Source organism: Choloepus didactylus, chromosome 6 (genome assembly GCF_015220235.1).
Source record: "Choloepus didactylus isolate mChoDid1 chromosome 6, mChoDid1.pri, whole genome shotgun sequence".
Lineage (NCBI taxonomy): Eukaryota > Metazoa > Chordata > Mammalia > Pilosa > Megalonychidae > Choloepus > Choloepus didactylus.
The window spans coordinates 64,450,521-64,468,766 of NC_051312.1; the positions used below are offsets into that span (position 1 = coordinate 64,450,521).

At 34.7% G+C, this 18,246-nt stretch overlaps 1 protein-coding gene across 1 annotated transcript; it reads right to left on the bottom strand.

Moving 5' to 3' along the window:
• Window positions 1–4,708: 4,708 nt before the first annotated feature.
• On the bottom strand, window positions 4,709–17,820 carry C6H11orf58 (chromosome 6 C11orf58 homolog). The gene is made up of 5 exons (XM_037839332.1): window positions 17,614–17,820; window positions 12,952–13,035; window positions 9,231–9,291; window positions 7,505–7,614; window positions 4,709–6,772 (listed from the first exon to the last, which is right to left on the bottom strand). The coding sequence occupies exons 1-5, from the start codon at window positions 17,674–17,676 to the stop codon at window positions 6,542–6,544; spliced, it is 549 nt and encodes a 182-aa protein (XP_037695260.1). The 5' UTR covers window positions 17,677–17,820; the 3' UTR covers window positions 4,709–6,541.
• Between the last annotated feature and the right edge of the window lie 426 nt (window positions 17,821–18,246).

Sequence of the window (18,246 nt, forward strand, 5' to 3'; positions counted from 1 at the left end):
AAAAATTTCTTCTAGCCTGACTCCTCCCTGTCATGAAAATCCTGCAAATACCTGGGAAGAATCTCATTTAAAGATGAGTCATCAGTTTTCCCCATCTAGGTAAATGGCAATTCCATTCTCCCCAGAGCTCATTCTTCATTCCTCTTGCATGTTACATCCAATCTTTTAGCAAATACCTTCAAAATACATCTAGGATCTATTTCTCACTACTTCCACCACTTTCATCCTAGTTCAAGTTCCTGTGCTCAGTAAGAATATTGCTACAGTCTCTTAACTTTGGTCTCCATTTTTAAGGTTGGATCCCTACAATCTTTTTTGTTTTTAACACAGTAGCCTAAGCTTTACTAATCAGATGTCACTTCTCTTATCAAAAACTCTCCAATGTCTTCCCATCCTCCTCAGAATAAAATGCAAAATTTTTATCATGGTTCTAAGTGATTTTATTCCTGCTCTTTCTGAACTCATCTCACAATCATCTGCTGCCTCTTTTTATTCTATCACTGTCATTCAATTCTTTATCTTATTTTTCTTTGTAATATTTTCACCAATTGATATTTATTGTGTCTCTCCTCCACCAGAATGTAAGCTTCACTAGCAGGGACTTGATTTTGTTCACTGCTGTACTCCCCAGTGTCTAGAACAGTGCCTGGCCCATTGTGGGGGCTCAAAAATTTGCAATTGATTAAATAATAAAAAGGAAACAGCATGGGCTCTGTATGAGAATACCACAACAAACAAAGAGAGAAGAATCAAGAAAAACAAATGGTAGATGAAGAATATTCACCAGAAAAATACTGCCTCAAAATAGTTGATAATTATGAGCAAACATTTCATGATAACCTTAAAATCTTAAGTTTTACCTCTATACACATGAGAGCACACATCAGAAATACAAGAAGATATGGTAAAACAACAAAGAGTGAAATGTGAGCTGGCAGAAGTCAGGGAAAACCTAAAAAAATCATAAAAATGAATATAATATTGGACTGATACACTGCTGAAATCACAATAAAGGTTAAAAAGAACAGGAATTAAAAAATCAAGAAAAATGACTTGGAGATAGAAGATGAAACATGCACATAATTGGAGTTCCTAAAGGAGAAAATAAAGCAAAACAGGACACTTTAAAACTATAAATCTAGATTCCCAGCAAAAACTTAATTAGAAAGGTGAACACTGAAACATCTTGGAGTATCACTGGACTTCCAAAATAAAGGATCCTAAGGGCAGCCAAGCACAAGCAAAAAGAAACAAACAAAAACCAAGGAATTTTTACTTGCTAGGGTCACAAAAAGTTTTATCTCTATTAATACTGCTAGAAGGGAGCAAACTGTCTAGTCATAGCAGGCCAGTTAAATAAATGTGTTATATCCCTTTGATGAAATACAGTGGGGCCATATAAAAGGAATGAGATATCATTTATGTATTAAATGGAATCAACTCCAGTATGCACTGGAAAAGGCAAAGGAACTCAGCCAAAACAATTTTGTAGAAAAATAAAGTTGGAAAACACACTACTGGGTTTTAAGACTTATTATAAAGCTACAGTAAATAAGACATTGTGGTATTGGCAAGGGATAGACATAAAAGCCAATGGAACAGAACAGAAAGTCCTATACAACTACGGCCAATTGATTCTTGTCAAAGGTGCAACAGCAATTCAGTGGAAAAAAAGTCTTTTCAACAGTGTCGAACAATTCGACATACAGTGGGGAAAAAAACAAAAAAAAATGTTAACTTCACGCTGTGTACAAAAATTAACACAGATCAAATATCTAAATGTAAAACATAAAACCAGAATAAAGCTTTTAGAAGTAACATAAAACTATATTATAGTTTTTAGCTTTAGAAGTAAACAGAGGAAAAAAATCTTCATGGCCTGCAGAGTTCTTAGGTATGACACCAAAAGCATGAGCCATAAAAAAAATGATAAATTGAACTTCATCAAGATTAAAAACTGCTATGTGAAATAACCTGTTAACATGAAGAAAAACCACAGACTGGGAGAAAAATGGGCAAATCACTTATTTGACAAAGGACTTGTATCTATCTATCTATCTATCTATATAAATTTATATATATAAAATTCTTGAAGTGCAACAATAAGAAATAACCCAATTAAAATATGGGCAGATTTGAATAGACACATTATCAAAGAAGATATAAAGGCGGCAAATAAGCACATGGTAAGTAAAAATCACCAACAGGTACTACACACCTAGATCCTAAAAAAATGCTGAAAATACCTAATGCTGGTGAGGATTCAAAGCAATTGGAACTTTCATATATTGATGGGAATGCAAAATGGTAAAGCCATTTTGCAAAATAGTTTTGCAGTTTCCTATAAACATACACTTACCATCTGATCCAGCAGTGTCACTCCTGGATATTTCTCTTAGAGAAATGAAGACTTACGTTTACACAAGAATCTGTAAATGTTCATAATGGCTATGTTTATAATCGCCAAAGATGAAAAACTCAAATGTCCTTCAATGGGTGGATGGTTAAACCATGGTATACCCATAAAATAGACTATACAATAGAAAGGAGTGAATAATTGATATATACAACAGCTTGGATGAAATCTCAGTTATCCAAACCAGCCTCAAAAAGTTGTATACTAAACTATGAATCAATAATGGAGGAGGGTGGTGGTGGTGGTGGTGGTGGTTAGGGGTATGGGAGGATTTGAGTTTCCTTTTCTTTTCTGGAGAATTGAAAATGTTCTAAAAATTAAAAAAAAATGTGGTGATGGATGCACCACTGTATGATGGTACCATGGGCAACTGATTGTACACTTTGGATCTTTGGATAGTTGTATGGTTTGTGAACAAGCTCAATAAAAAGTTATATATATAGAACCATTATATATTCTCACTGTGGTGAATGAAGTATGTGTTGAAACTCAGAACTGTACACCAAACAAAAAAAATTTTACTCCCCAAGTGAGATTTGGGATGATTGAGTTACTGCCTTTCTTTCACCTAGTGGGAGAAAGGTTACTGTGAGAGGCAGAAGTTTTCGGAGAACAATTTAGGAACATGTGGATGTTCAGGATCTGAAATTATCTACTGAATCCCTTCATGTACACCATGGGTGTACACACTCCAGTTTTAAGACTTGGCAACAATGGCAGATGCTAATGGGTCAAGGAATGAACTGAAAACATAAACACCTGAGAATCATTCATTTGATCAATGTAGTTTTCAATGCAATCGGAGTGAGCAGAAGAGGGAAGGGATGGAAGTGGGGTAGAAGGGAATAGAAACACGTTATTAAAATTGGATTTAGAAAGTGGAGTTAGGATTGCAGCTGAAGGTTATGATGTTTAGGTTAAGATGTGGAACACCTGAGGGGTATATGCTGACAGCAATCAGTCAATAGACAAGAGAGGTTGAAGAGTCAACACTCAGTAACTGCAATCCTTGTGCTAAGCGTTTTACTCTATGAAGTGGTTATTTACCATACCGTATGAGGTGGTTACTATTGCTACTCTCATTTCCAGGGGAAAGGATACTCAGGTATCAAAATATGTTCAAGGTTACTCAGCTAATCCCTCAATAAGGTGGTATTACTGGCATGGGACCTATGGGACCTAGAACATGGCAGAACACTCGATGGTTGTGGATTTAGTAGGTGGAAGTTCAGGGAATTTATGCCTGAAGGCCTCTATTTTCTTAATAAAGTAGAAGGCAACATGTTAAAAGTGAAGAGGTGTGTGTTGGGGGGTGGCGGTGGGGTGGTGTCCACAAATTTGAGAACAGAGGTTCTAAAGAGTTTTTAGTAAGAATGGGAGAAGACTTGAGGGTAGAGAAAGCAGCAAGGATAATGGGCAGTACTGAGGTTGGTTAACATTAGTTTTTATTAATACCAATTTGTGCATTTAGTGATCTTTCCTCAGAAATGCAGTGTGGGGGACTGGATACAACTAAGGGTTGGATTTTCTGGGATGGTACATTAAGGAAGGTTATCTGGAACATTAACAATGATACTGAATTGATAGATCAATTAAAAATTTAGACCAGGCTTATGAAGCAGGTGAAAAACAGACTGAAAATGATCTGAATTGAACAGATGTAAAGGAATAGTAGTTATAGTCAGAAGTGAGATTTCTAAATTATTGATTTCAGAAGTTGTTTTCTGGATTTTGAAAATATCCAGGATGTGACTGTGGTGAAGACAAAGTAATAGAACTAAAAGCCCCGTGGTTGTTAAAGCCAACCAGTTTGTTGAAACTTTTTATTCCCCAAAATTTATTCAAAGAATGTGACCTTTCTGCTTTCAAAATTATGGTTTAATCAGAACCATCACTCCAGATTTTTCTGTACCTTCAATTTGTTCAGATTTTTAAAATTTAAAAATTATAAACTGAAGAACTTTTACCTATTAATGCACATGAAACTGCAATCTGTGTTCCTGAAAACATTCTAATGTCATTGGTATAGGTAAATATTTGGGTTTAGGCAAATACCTGGGAGAAGTCTCTTAATTGCACATTTCAGGAATGAAATCAAGTATACGGTATAACTGCAGTTACATTTTTCACTGAATAGTGTTTCACTGCATGAAAATAATTTGCATTTTTCCACCTAGTACTTTTTAGTATGGATATCTAGATGGCATGTCTTCTTTTATGTTTTTTTCCCCACACGTTAAGGAAGAAAAAACTCTCAGTCATGACGGTGGTGCCATGACACTAGGCCAGATGAACCAATTGACCTAAATTTATTCCAACCCTAAATTATATTAATGTCCATTAATACATGAATTAATTGAAATCAGAATTTCTCTGTGTGAAGATGAAGAAAATAAGTATTCTAGTGTAGTTCTTTTAGAAGGCTTTTCTATTTACATATCAGAACCAAGAACTTATGAACAACCTAGCAATTTAAACAATGAATTGGTGAAAATACTCACTTTTTAAAACAAAATACAGTCTCCTCCCTCAATTTTAAACATAATTGTTCTTTGCTTTCTACTGAAATTACAGTAAGCAACCCTGGAGATATCTGAAAACCAATGGCCAAACTAAAATTTGTTCAATGAAGCCAAACTTGTTCAAACCAATTATTTGTTAAATGTCGTATGTATTGTCTACTATCCACTGACTCAATGTTTTACTATATAGGATAGCATCTATTTTAAAACAATGTGAGAAATAAAAAACAAAACAAAAACCAAACTTGGGGGTCTAATATATGAAAAATATTTCAGGATGGATCATATAAACCAGAAATCTCACCTGTTCTAGGTGCTATACTCCTCTAACACATTCTAAATTTCAAAATGACATAGGAATCATTTTTTAAAATCCAACACATCAAATGCATATTAAAGTATCTAAAATGTATCATAGTTCAGCTCACAAATGGGTATGACTCAAGTCTTTGAACACGTTACTTAGAAAAACATTAACATTTTGGACCCAATTATTCAAAGACCAATGCCTGTCCATCTCATAATATAGTTTAGGTTAATCTGCTGTACAAATCAACCATCCAACAACAGTCAGAAAATTCTAACCTCACTCCAACAGAAGCAGCAATAAAATCAGAAAGAAATACTACTTTATAGTAATTAGATAAGCAAGACATCAGCATTGGGATAAAATGAAGAGAATTTGTTTCAGTTTGTTCAATAAATTTGTCCCTCATTTTTATATAATGAGGATAAAGTATCACAACCAATATGGGAAACTGCTTTCTCTTTATTTAGGTCTTACGGAGAAAAAGAACCTTGGCCACATAATACCTCAAAAAAAAAAAAAAAAAAAAATCATTTTACATAATCTTAAATAGATAGGACCAAACGATCAGAGAAATAATTTTCTTTTTAAAATTGGCCAATTTTTATAAAAAATCTAATATATGATATAATTCGAATTATATAAAGACAGTGTGGGTTCATAACATTCCACATGTATGACAGTTGTTAACTGCCCTAACAGGTGTGAAAGTACTTGCTCTCAGGTTGTTTTGGTCCAAAGAGTAGAGCTGAATCAGTAAGACTAAACTAAGTTCCTAATCTTTTGCCAACTTTAATTTAGACTGTTACTGTCAGGAGAAAAATCCATGAGGAACAGTTCTACTATAACGAAGTATAATAAAAGAAGAATATTTTTCATGAACATATCACAGTATCAAATAAACTTTTTATAAGAGAAAAATATGAAGGAACAAAAAATGATGAAACAGCTATCACAAACAAAATCACAAAACATTACCTGTTTCCAAGTGTCTCCCCACAACTGCATCAGAAGGGGTATAAAGGTGAGGTTAGAGGGCTGATGATGCTAATATGAAAGGAAGCTGAGTATTGTATTTATTTCTTATTTTATACAACTCTTACTCTTTACAAAAATGGTTATAGTCATGCCCATAAAAGTGTAACCCATGGCATCTGAAAGCAAACACTCTTTGTAATTATTTAAAAGGGCCTTTTTAAAAATTATAATACAAAGCTCTGTGCTCTATAAGCAGTCCTCCACTGTGCATTATAACAATAAGGCTTACTTTTAATACAAAGACTAAGTGTTTGTGAGTTATGAACCACTGGATTTAACAAACATCATTTTGTAATTGCTTTTTGCATCTTTTTTGTTTTTGGGATCTTCCACTTCATCAGGATGTTCAGTAGCTTGGAGCTCTTCAGCCGATTCTTCTTTCTCTGACTCTGAGTCACTTTCAGAGTCATCTGGACTTTCAGGATCAGGCGAATCATCATCATCATCATCATCTCCAGCCACATCTCCTTCTCCATCATGATCTTCTACCTAAAAATATCAGTCAAAAGGCTCTTTTTCTTTTTTCTTTTTTTAAATAATCACAATCATCCAGTATAAAAACTGGGGAAGACCCTAATTTTTGCCATCAAATTTTAAAAACTGCCCACTTCCTAAACATCAAACCAACAGTTGTAAAACTGGATCTGATCAGAGGCTGCCAAGAACTGAGGATTGAGGAAATGTCCACATTGATCAATTTATACATTGGGCCTTGAGTAGGATTTTAAGAAAGTGCTCTGAGGTTCATCCCTCACCCCTCTTTCCCTGAATTTTGAAAACCACTGTATTATATCATATATTTTATATATATATTCTATTATATATATGGTATTATATGTTATATACTTTGGAGTAATTAATGAATACTGTCACATTCATAATAGGAAAAGGGATCTCTTGGGAAACAAAGAATCCTAAGCCAATATTTTAAATTTACATAAAGTATTTAATCTATCTTGTGATATCTAGTATCTTGTTCATACCTAGTAAGGATAAGCCCTAACAATTATCTAAGCAAAACTTACAATAAGCTGTTTTCAGAAAACTTATTTATAAAATCCTGAAAAATATCTCTTCAGATTACCTGTGGAGACCCAGCTGGGCAGGTAAAAATATCTTAAGTAACTGTATAAAGAGTTTTCTACATAGGATTCGTGATTGCCAGGGTAATCGGACAGTCAAGTGGTAATACATGGTATCAAAATGAAAATTAATTAGTACCTCACTGAAGCCAAGTCCACAATGTCGTCGATATCTTCCTGATAATTTACTGTCCATACTTTGCTGATACTGAGACTCCAACTCTTCATTAATTTTCTTGTCTTCTTCCCCTGCATGTCCAGTGTACTTTGGTTATGTTTCAGTCAAATTAATAAAAACATTTGATTACACCAAAACAAAACAAAACAAAAAAAACACCCATAATACAGATGCTATTATATTTAGGGCTGATTTTTCTAGTTGTGACTAATTTCACAATGAATTTTATGAATAGATTTCTATACCACAGGCAGTTATCCAAATAAAATAACTGGAGGATGTATTTATGATTACTTCTTTGGTAACCAACCCTCTGAACTTACCAGTGTTTATAATGAAGAACTTATATTTTTCTATTTGATAATCCAAATCAGACACCAAGAATCTTGGAAAGGGCTGTCTGAAGGGTATTAAATGTTTTAGCTTGTGTATAGCCTAATACACAAATGATTTCCTGAAAAGTGAAAGTTTCTTCTAGTCGTTCCCCCCCCCCCAATCCAACAAACAAAAGCTTCTGTCTTTGGATAGAAATAGTGAAAAGGAAAACAATTCTGTTCAGAGAATGGAATATAAAATAACCTTGTAATGGCTCTTCTTTATGCTTTCTTTGCATATCAGTTTATTGAAGCAAAATTTCCTTAATTTTTAAATTTCACTTGTATTATGCAACATTTGATATATTTTACATATATTTTGTTGTACATTATGAAGCAGAATACTAAAGAAATACCTATGAACCCACCACTTAAGAACTAGAACACTGCCAATACCACTGAAGCGTCCTGTTATTATTTTAATTTACAAATATGAGGAATTTCACTTTTTAAATCATAAATGGTGCTTTGCATTATTTTTATTCACAAAACTCCCAATTTTCAAAGAATAAATGCAGCCATTAAATATTTTTCTATTCTGCAAAGTTCAGGGATACTTTCTATCTTAAGGATCAATGCAAATCAATTTAATATAAATGTTTTAACACCAAAAAAAAAAAAAAGACCTATTAATTCTAAAATGTGCTATATATTGTATGTCAGTGTAAAGTCAATTTAAATAATTTAAAGTTTTATTAAATATAACCCAGTCATTATGCCCTGTTATTATGTCCAAGATTAGGGTAAAATATTTTTTTTTTTTTAGGGTAAATTTTAAATAAAGAAAATTGCACTTTTTAGCTGACTGAATTCAAATCCAAATTCATTTTCAGCTCTATAAAAAGTTTTCCTAAAATAAATAAATAAATTTTTTTCAGGCTCTGCAACTGGTTTATATTCTTCAAAGATTTCCAGAACAAAACCTAGTGAAAAAACTTGAAACCTGTACAATATAACAGTGAATGCTCAACTTATTAAAAAAATAAGAACATAAACTCTGTTATACATATCACATTTGGCAAGATGAGGCACAAACCTAACCACAATTAAATAATATGTGTTCTGAATCATTAAAAATGAGGACAGAAAAAGGTCAGTTTTTTGGTTAGAATATTGTGTTGATATATACTCAAATGTTTTTAATTGATGTGCATACTAAGCTTTACACAATATATGTAACATTATATTTATATATGATAAATACATTTCCAATTCCACAATTATATATAGAAGTTAGGCTATTCTGAAATAAGTACAAATACTTCATATTTCAAATTTATCACCTTCACTTTACTTATATTTTACTTTCTCACCTGTTCGGAAGTGAGATGTTGATTTGTGATCGCCTATAACAAGTCGACCAGTATGTTCCTTCTGTAAGAAGGTAGAAAACATTAGAATTTGAGACCACTAATTTAACATAATTATTGAATGTCTACTATATGCTCAACACTATTCCAGGCTTTTCGGATATAGTGAGGAAAAAATACTAAACTAAGATTCCTGACTTTTAATTGAAGCCTACATTCTAGCAAGGGTGGGGATGGGGAGGAGAAATAGACAATAAATGTAATGAAGGTAAGTAAATTATAACACAGTATGTTAGAAGTAGTAAGCACCATAAAAGAAAAAAAAGAGAACAAAGTAGAGCAGGGAAAAGGATGGTAGAGTGTGCAGGGTAGAGGTAAGGATCAAGTTGGAATTTTAAATAGGATGGATAGTTGGAGTAGACTGGGAACATGTTTATGTAAGGACACTGGGCTTAGTCACAGAGATACTTACTGGGGAGTAAAGCATTCCAGATAGACAGAATAGCACTGCTCTAAGATAGTGGTTCTCAAAATGTGGTCCCTGAACCAGCAGGATCATCAATCACCTGGCAACTTGTTAGACACCAAGTTCTCTGTCCCCAACACTCCCGACCCCCATCTACCAAATCAGTGGCTTGGAGACCAGGCTCTGCAGTTTTAACAAGTCCTCCAGGTGATACTATTGCACACTACTCAATGCCCACACACAGGAGTTTATCTATAGGTGTTCAAGAAGCAGCAAGGAAGCTAGGGGGTTAGGAGGAGGGAGAGTAGTAGTAGATGGGTTAGGTGGGGTGAGTGTGTGTCTACATCATGTATTTAAACATACTCATACATAATTTATTCCATGTGGATAAAATCTTCTCTTTAAGTCTATAGTTAGGTCTCACATATTGTAAAATCTTGGGTAAGCAGAATTCTGGAACACTAGCCATGATTACAGAAGCTACAAAAAGTTGCCTGGAAAATCCAAAGATCTGCCTATACCTAAGATCTATCAGATCAAATATTAATAGGCTTTTCTTTATCTAAGAGGTGAGTACACAAGGATTTGTTTTACTGTTATTCTCTATACATTACACATCAAATTTCTTTACTTTTCAATGTTCAATAAGAACAATTTTTTTAAAAAAGACATAAGCAGGAAACCTACAATGAACAGGTCAATCTGTCTCATAAAACGTAGTTTTGTTATTAAAAGAAGTTATGTGTAGGAGTCAATCTGTCTCATAAAACGTAGTTTTGTTATTAAAAGAAGTTATGTGTAGGATGGAAGGAAACACTTAAATCTCCAGTCCAGTTTTACTTTGTTAACTAAAAAGATGCAGAAACAAATCTAGATTTATATTTTTGTTCTTGCAAACCTACTTTATAAAGTAATTCCAAAAGGTCATTTTATTTTATTTAAAAGAAACTCCAATTATGGAGCTCATAAAAAAGCATTTTATAACACCCTAGGAAAGATATACTTCCTCTGAAGAACTTACATTTTGTATTTTTTTTTCAGAGAGACCTTTAATTTTGTATTTTCTTCTGAGGCTTCTTTCAAAAGTATGTTTACTACATATGGTGTATAGTTTGGTCTATACTGAAGAGTGATGTGTAAAGTACAATATTTTTAAAACTGTGTAAACTAAGGGGTAAAAGCAATTCATTCAAACAAATTTGTTGGTATACATTTGAAAGGGGTACATTTTATGCCTTAAGTGTTCTTATCATGAACAATTTCAGTGCACAAAAGAGTTCTCAAATAAGTGAGTCAATCTAAACATTTTCTTCCTATAAAAAACCAGTTAAATAACTTGCTTTAACTTTCCCACCTTCCCTTTCTGATAATTCATGGAGAGAAAGCAAATGAGATTATTCAGCTAGCCATAAATGAAACAATAATTCTAATGTATAGTTAACTGACCTTTAAAATATAAAAAATGAAAATCATTATTTAAAACATCTAGTACTCTAAAACATAAAAATAAATCTAATTCAAAGTTATCAACTGATCAGGCTAAAAACTTTCAATTTATCAGTTATAATCTTCCATATGAATCTTTATGGTTCATATAAGGTAAAGAAAATTATTTAACCAATCAATTGTGAAGATATAGTAAGAAGTCTTCTGATAGTACAACAATGGCAGAAGCAGTCTCCACACGCAAAGATACTAGTTAAAAACCTCAAGCATTGATGCCTGTTGCCTCACGTGCCATTAACAGATAAGCAAATCAGTGATTCAGGGTGCTGCTGCTTTAGATTGCAGAACAGACATGCCATTAACAAGATTTGAATACATATAATGGCATCAAGTTATTCTAGGATGATGATGGATCACTGCACTGATCTATCCATCCTCTCTCTGCTGGTTCTCCCTGTGAACATCAAAATATTCCCCATGGCTAGCAAGAATATACTTTGTGGCCACAAACCGAATAAAGCTACAATCTTGGGTTCACTAGCAAACAATTAAACTAATGTATGCTAAACAGCCTATTTACTGGTAGCCAAATTTCATACATTATGTTATGATGCTCTTCCTAAGTATTTGAAGAATTTTCATTCCACTAGGTTGAGTATGCCCCCTAAATTACTATTTACTTTATGTATCTTTAGCAAATCTTTTATTTCCATAGAACCAAGAGAAACTTCAGACTACTTTCTATGAAAAAATAAAATTTCCTGGGAAATGTGAACTAATGAGATATATGACTGTTTCCTTTGTATAGGTCTTAACGTTTTACATGATCCCCCCCTTCCCCCACTGTTTAGTCTGACTCCTCCTCATCCTTTCTGCTTCAGAACAATTTTTTTTCTGAGAACTTTTCTTGCACTGCTACACCAGAGTTAGCTGTCCCTTATTTGTGATTCCATGGCACTGTGTGCATGGCTATTTCACAGCAATTATAATTCTGTATTGTTACTATTTGGTTTCCTCCATTGCACGATGGCTCCAAACATGTGTTACCAATCTATGTGACCCCAGAGCCTTTTCTGGCATGTAGTAAGTAGTTGTTAATTCTTGGTGAAATGCACGAATGCATTCCTACATGTACAACACAGGGCTGAATTTCATTTTAAGGAGCTTAAAAGAGAAAAAAAACAATTTTTCTATTTCATCTAAATTTGGTTGTAGGAAGACCATTACTATCGGGATGCTAGGAAACTGGATTTACTTGCTTACAAAAAAAAGTTTAAAGACCACTGTATTTGCATGTAAAAAAATTGGTAGGAAGAGGAAATTTTTTTTCCAATAGGTGATGTTATTCTAGCACTTATATTTTATACTTTTTTGATGAAGGATATTCCCTTGGCCATTACTACTTCAAGGGCTGGAGGGCCTATAAAATGACAGACCTATCAATTCGCTTTGGACAGAGATCTCTATTCCTGTAGGATAATCTGCTCAGAAATACTTTCTATCAAATCATCAGACTAATAGATGGCAAATCATAAACTTTCATTATTTCCTTTCTTCCAAAGGAGTCTCCCTGAACCAAATTTTTCTTCATATAGTCTCCAAACCTTATTGCCCAAAGGCCCTGAGAATCTTAAAAATGATTCAGAAATCGTATAAATTTTAAGTGATTAGGTATGTTAAACTTTGCAAAGCTAATTCTAATCACACAAAACAGGAAAATGGGATCCAAGTGTATTCAGTTCTTCTCACTTAACACACATTACAACAGGCATTATTTTCACAAAAAAAGATAAATATAGATCATCTGCTTACCTTTCCTGCACCCATAAGTCTCAAGAATTTTTGTTTCCTTTCTTCATTACCTAAGTCTGCTGCCTCCCAATTGCTAGATCCAAGCTAGAAAAGAAACCAGCTCATTAATTTTTTTTTTGCATAAAAGTATTAAAAATCTAAAGTCTATCTGAAACTCTCAGTGTTTTTCTCTGTCAGTTTTAATTATAAACAGGGTACACTGTTCTTGCTTAGGAAGTTAAGCCTAATGTGTACCACTTTCAGATTCAAATATACTCCTTTTGTGTGGAACCCAGCACACGAAAGCAAATTTCTATGTGATACTGATGCTGCTGATACTGGGCCCACACTTTGAGACCACTGCTCTTGCACCTAGTATGTTGAACCCAGGTTGCCACAGTTGTTAGCTGAAGTTAAAAATTCTGGCTTTAGTGATATTCAAAAGGACAGTATAATTACCAGGGTACCAAAGGACCCAATTTTAGTTTTTGAGTTTCTTTTTTGGGCAGTTCTAATTATTTGTAAAGATTTCTGTGTTATGACTTTTATTCTTAGAGGTCTTCCAAAGAATAGAGAGAAAATTTCCTTATTTACTAATTTTATCTTGCAACTATCAAATGGGCCCATTAGTTTCTTTTACAAATTGAAGAAGTATTACAGAATCTTAGTGATCACATTTTCCCCCTACATCTTGAAACAAATACAAATATCATTTTATAATTGATTATTCCCAACTATGTTAAAAATGGCTACATGGAGGTTTTCTCATTATGTCGCCCAAAATATTACATCATCTTTCAAGACACCACATCTCTGATGTCTGCTCTTCACTTTCATTGAATAGTTGAGATTTCAGAATTTTTCATTTTATGCAGAGAAAATAACTGACAAAGGAAGGCATTTCACAATTAGAAAAATCAGAATGTCAATGCAAAATGACAGGCTCTAGACTAAAGATGAGGAAATTAATTGTATATGCAAAATTCAGACTGTCTTTGGATGATAAAATACTAGATACTGGGTGACTTTTCCCCAACTCAAAAATGGACGTGAGCCCCCACCTACTCCCCCAAAAGAAATATAGTACTCTCATCCAGCAAGTCACTCAACAGGAAGGACTTCATCTTGCAATATTATGCAACAAGAGCATGGAGCATTCATTTTTCTAAAAGGATATGTGACTCTTTTATTTCACTTTTATGATTTTGTGTACCAAAATTTATTTGATACAATTCCCAAGTAAAGAAATGCTGAATGAAGGTAGGTGTATATACAAAGGTGACTGGAAGTATATTGATGAAGCAGAAATGAAAGCATTCACTGGTTTGATCATTCTAATGGAGTTTATAATCTCAAACTGAAAATGTTTTCCAATTTCAGACTAAAGATGACAATCCCTCTTCGACACAAAATTATGAGCAGAGGTTTCAAAACATTCTTCAATTATTATGCTTTAATGATGCAAATGCAAGAAAACCTAGAAGTAATGATAAAAGCTAAAACATTAGAAATGGATTTTAAAGCTGAAATTATATGTTGCAGGACAAGACAGCTGATGAGCAGTGAGCTTTATTTAGAGGATGCTGCCTATTTTGGGTATATATACCATCAAAATTAGGGAAATATGGAACAGAAATTTGAGTTTGCTATGGCTTAATTCATATTAAAATTTTTAATAAAGTTGCTTTTCACTATCCTTTAATTATTACTTTTGAAAATTATTTGTAAGACTAAAAAAGTATTTTTTTTTAAATAGTGACTATTTTTCCTAGGTATATGAGTTAAAGCTTTTGTACCACACTGGACCCACCTTTGTTTCTCTAAATTCCTCTTGGTGGTGGTGGTGGTGTTTATATACTGTCATAGTTTTGGCACTGACCTTCCTATATTCTTATAGATCATTTATCTCTCAACTTTTTCTGGCTCGATATAGTTAAAAAAAAAAAAGACAAAGTACTAGTGAGGCCTCAGTTCTGGTTTTCACTAAATCATTTGCTATGTGAGTCTAGACCTGGCATTTAAATCCTTAGTTTATCTACTTATCTATATAGAGAGGATTCTTTAAAAGATTGTTTTAAGAATAACACCAAACAGTTGCACAATGTTTTGCAACTTACAAATTGCTTTTCACTTACATTCTCCCAAGAACTCCTTACAACAGTTCATTTAACAAATAAGGACACTGAAGTGTAGAGAGGCTAAGTAATCTGCCTAGATCCTCTAGCCTTAAGTCCTCTGCTCTTTCCACATCATACTGTAATGATCAAATGAAATAAAAGTGAAAGTAGTCTATGAACTAGTTATAAAATTGTATATATTTAAAATTAAAAATAATTGTCTAAAAAGCAAAACTTTCCCCACCCTATTTCCATTGAAAGAGCAAGTATCCTCAATATCTTTACATAAACAACCCTATAATCTACCACTTCTAATCTTAATGTTTTCTTTAATTCTTCTGGTTCATCCCTTTAGTCCTCCTCTCTTCCTTTCAAAGGGCTTAGAGTGTAAGAGCAAGTAGTACTTTGCCAAGTGCTGCAATCTGAAAAGCACATGGGTGCCCAGTACATTCTGGAGTTTCTCCACCAGTTGCTAAAATTAACCTCCCCACTCCCCAGAAGACAATTTTGATTTCTCCATTTCAATCAAACCAATGAACTGTTGAAACCAATGAAACAATTTTTAAGTGGTCTTCATCTTCAATACCCTTTACTTAATACCTTTACCATAGAACTGCAATCAATTTACCTCCTCCTTGAAACAGCCACTAGTAATTCTTACTTAGAATTTACTTTTACATTGTCAGCATTTTCTGAGAGTTCTGTTCATTAATTTAATATCTACTTTCAATGTCCTTTAAACTATTTTGTAACTTCCAATTAACAAAAAAGCTCAGTGGGCAAAGAAAATTGGTATCTTTTACATGCAGTGGATGCTGACCAACTATACATTATAATTAAGTTGATTTTCTACAATTTAGATTTATATCTTTAAGATATATTTTACACATTACTTTAAAATTATTAAAAAGCAAATACTTGAAGATAACCCCAATTACCAGTAAAAATAATAAAAAATCACATGCAAGAAAAAACTGACTAAAAAAAAAAACATGCATGGAAAAAGTTACTGTATTGCACTGTAATGTAACATTAGTAATAAGGTGAAGGTCCTAGGCCCTAATCTTGAATTGCAACTATAACCATCTCCTGCAAAGAGAACGATTATAAGAGCGTAAAACGTTTTAAAGATACAGTTGCAGAGACTCAATCCCTTTAACTTTCCGTTAAATTACACAATATCACCTGGAGTTCTGATTAGGCGAACTGTTTATTTCTCTGAATATAGCAAAACAGGTGTCTGGCATCCTACAATCATCACAGTTAATACCAGGAGGGAAACAATGTAGTAGCTTTAAAAATGGCAGCTAGGTTACTCAAAAGCCTAAAAGCTAGTAGCAGGGAGTAAAGAGAGGGCATGAATAAAACTTACTGGATAACCATTCGTCCCAAATCTAAGGACCTAAAATCAGTCTTCTTCAAGACCCTTACTGTGACGGTCTTCACCCCACCTTCCAAGCGCGGAAGAGTGGGTCTTAACACCACTTCATCTGCTACAACTTATACATTAGTAGTACTCCGCGAACCTTTTTAGGGTTCACAAATTATGATTATGAGAAGCACTGAACTGCATTATCGAAAAAGAAGTCTACACATTAAAAAATCAGTAACAATAACGGAAATAAAACTAGATGTCATCGCTTCATCATCCTTAATTTGACCTCCCCTGTGAAGACTTTTCCACCTCCCGGCCCACCCCCAACCTCAATAATTTCCCCATCAATGTTCCCAAGCCATTATCTATCATACGAAGGACCTGGTTTTACGTACATTGATCACCTGCAGTGTCCCTGACACTGTGCTAGGACAAACACACAAAAAGGCCTATGATACGCATCATACTCATTAATCTCTGCATCTCCAACGCCTAGTAGAACAGTAAATGTTTTATGGGTTACTTAAGGAATGAATGATTTGTTATTTAAACAGACAAGTTGAGCTGGGGGAATGGTGGCCCCAAGAGAAGGGAGAATGAGGTATTTGACACCAAAACGGGCTTCTAGGTCTTACCGCCTTAGACCTCACCACCATGCGCCAGTACTAAATTACTCCCCTAGCACAATTTTCGGTTTAATATTGTTCTCGGTTTACTCTTAAGAATACATTGCAAAAACAATCTTGACGGAAATATTTGTTCCAATTTGCACAAACATCTAGATGTTACCATAGGGGCAATTAAAAGGTAAATCCGGGAAGGTCTTGCTGTTTCTACGCTGACTAGAAAGGCCTGAGAAAGAAGCTTTATCACACTCCCCATTCCTCTGCCTCCAAATACGCACATACGAAGATCCCCTGACTAAGCTCTTTCACTCCTCGACCCTTCCAGGATGTCCTTCCTCAAGCCCCCTCCTACGCAGGTTTCTGACTCTTGGCGTATGGACCTTATTTTCAAACCTTCTGACCCTAATTAAGGAAGAAAGACTTTTCCAGTCATTCTTCTGGTTCCTCCCCCTTCAGTTTTCCCCCTCCGGGCCATCTCTGGCGCGTTCTTCTTCATCCACCCTTTCCGGCCTACCCCAGCCTTTAGTAGGCCTCAACCCGCAACCACTCCTCCATTGTTATTTACATCGTCGTCTGGGGAGGCTGAACGCTTCACCCCGTGCGGGTGAGACTCCCTGGCAGCACTCATCGTTGCGGGGATCCCGACAGGAAAAGCCGAACCCACTCGCGGTTCTCCTCAGCCACCGAGCTAGCAGCCTGCAATCTGCCACCCGCCCAAGCAGCGCCACTTCAGAACGCAGAGCCCTTCGAGCCTTCTCGGCCACAGTCGTCACTGCCGAGGCCGCTCGCCACCCCGGAGCACTCTGGGAATTATAGTTTTCTGGCTCGCTCCTTACCCGGTTACACAAAGGAGATGGACGGTAACTAAAACTACAACTTCCAGGAAGCCTAGCGGCGCAGGTCGCGCTGTGCGGCGGGAGTGCTCTCTAAGTCTCCGCCTTCTTGGTCTGGTGGAGGGAGCTTTCCTGCTGAGGGGTATGGCGGTGATGGCGGTGAGCATTGGGACAAAGTTTCGTCGCCCGCTAAAGAGTCTTAGACTGATTTTCACATTTCACTGTGAGACGCTGCCCCTTTGGCAAATGAATCCGTTGTAATTAAGCACCTAGTTTAAATGTTATCTCGTTTTAGGTTTATTGAATCTTTTGAGTTCCCTCTCCTCAAGACAAAAAAAAAAAAAAAAAAAAAAAAAAACCTTAAA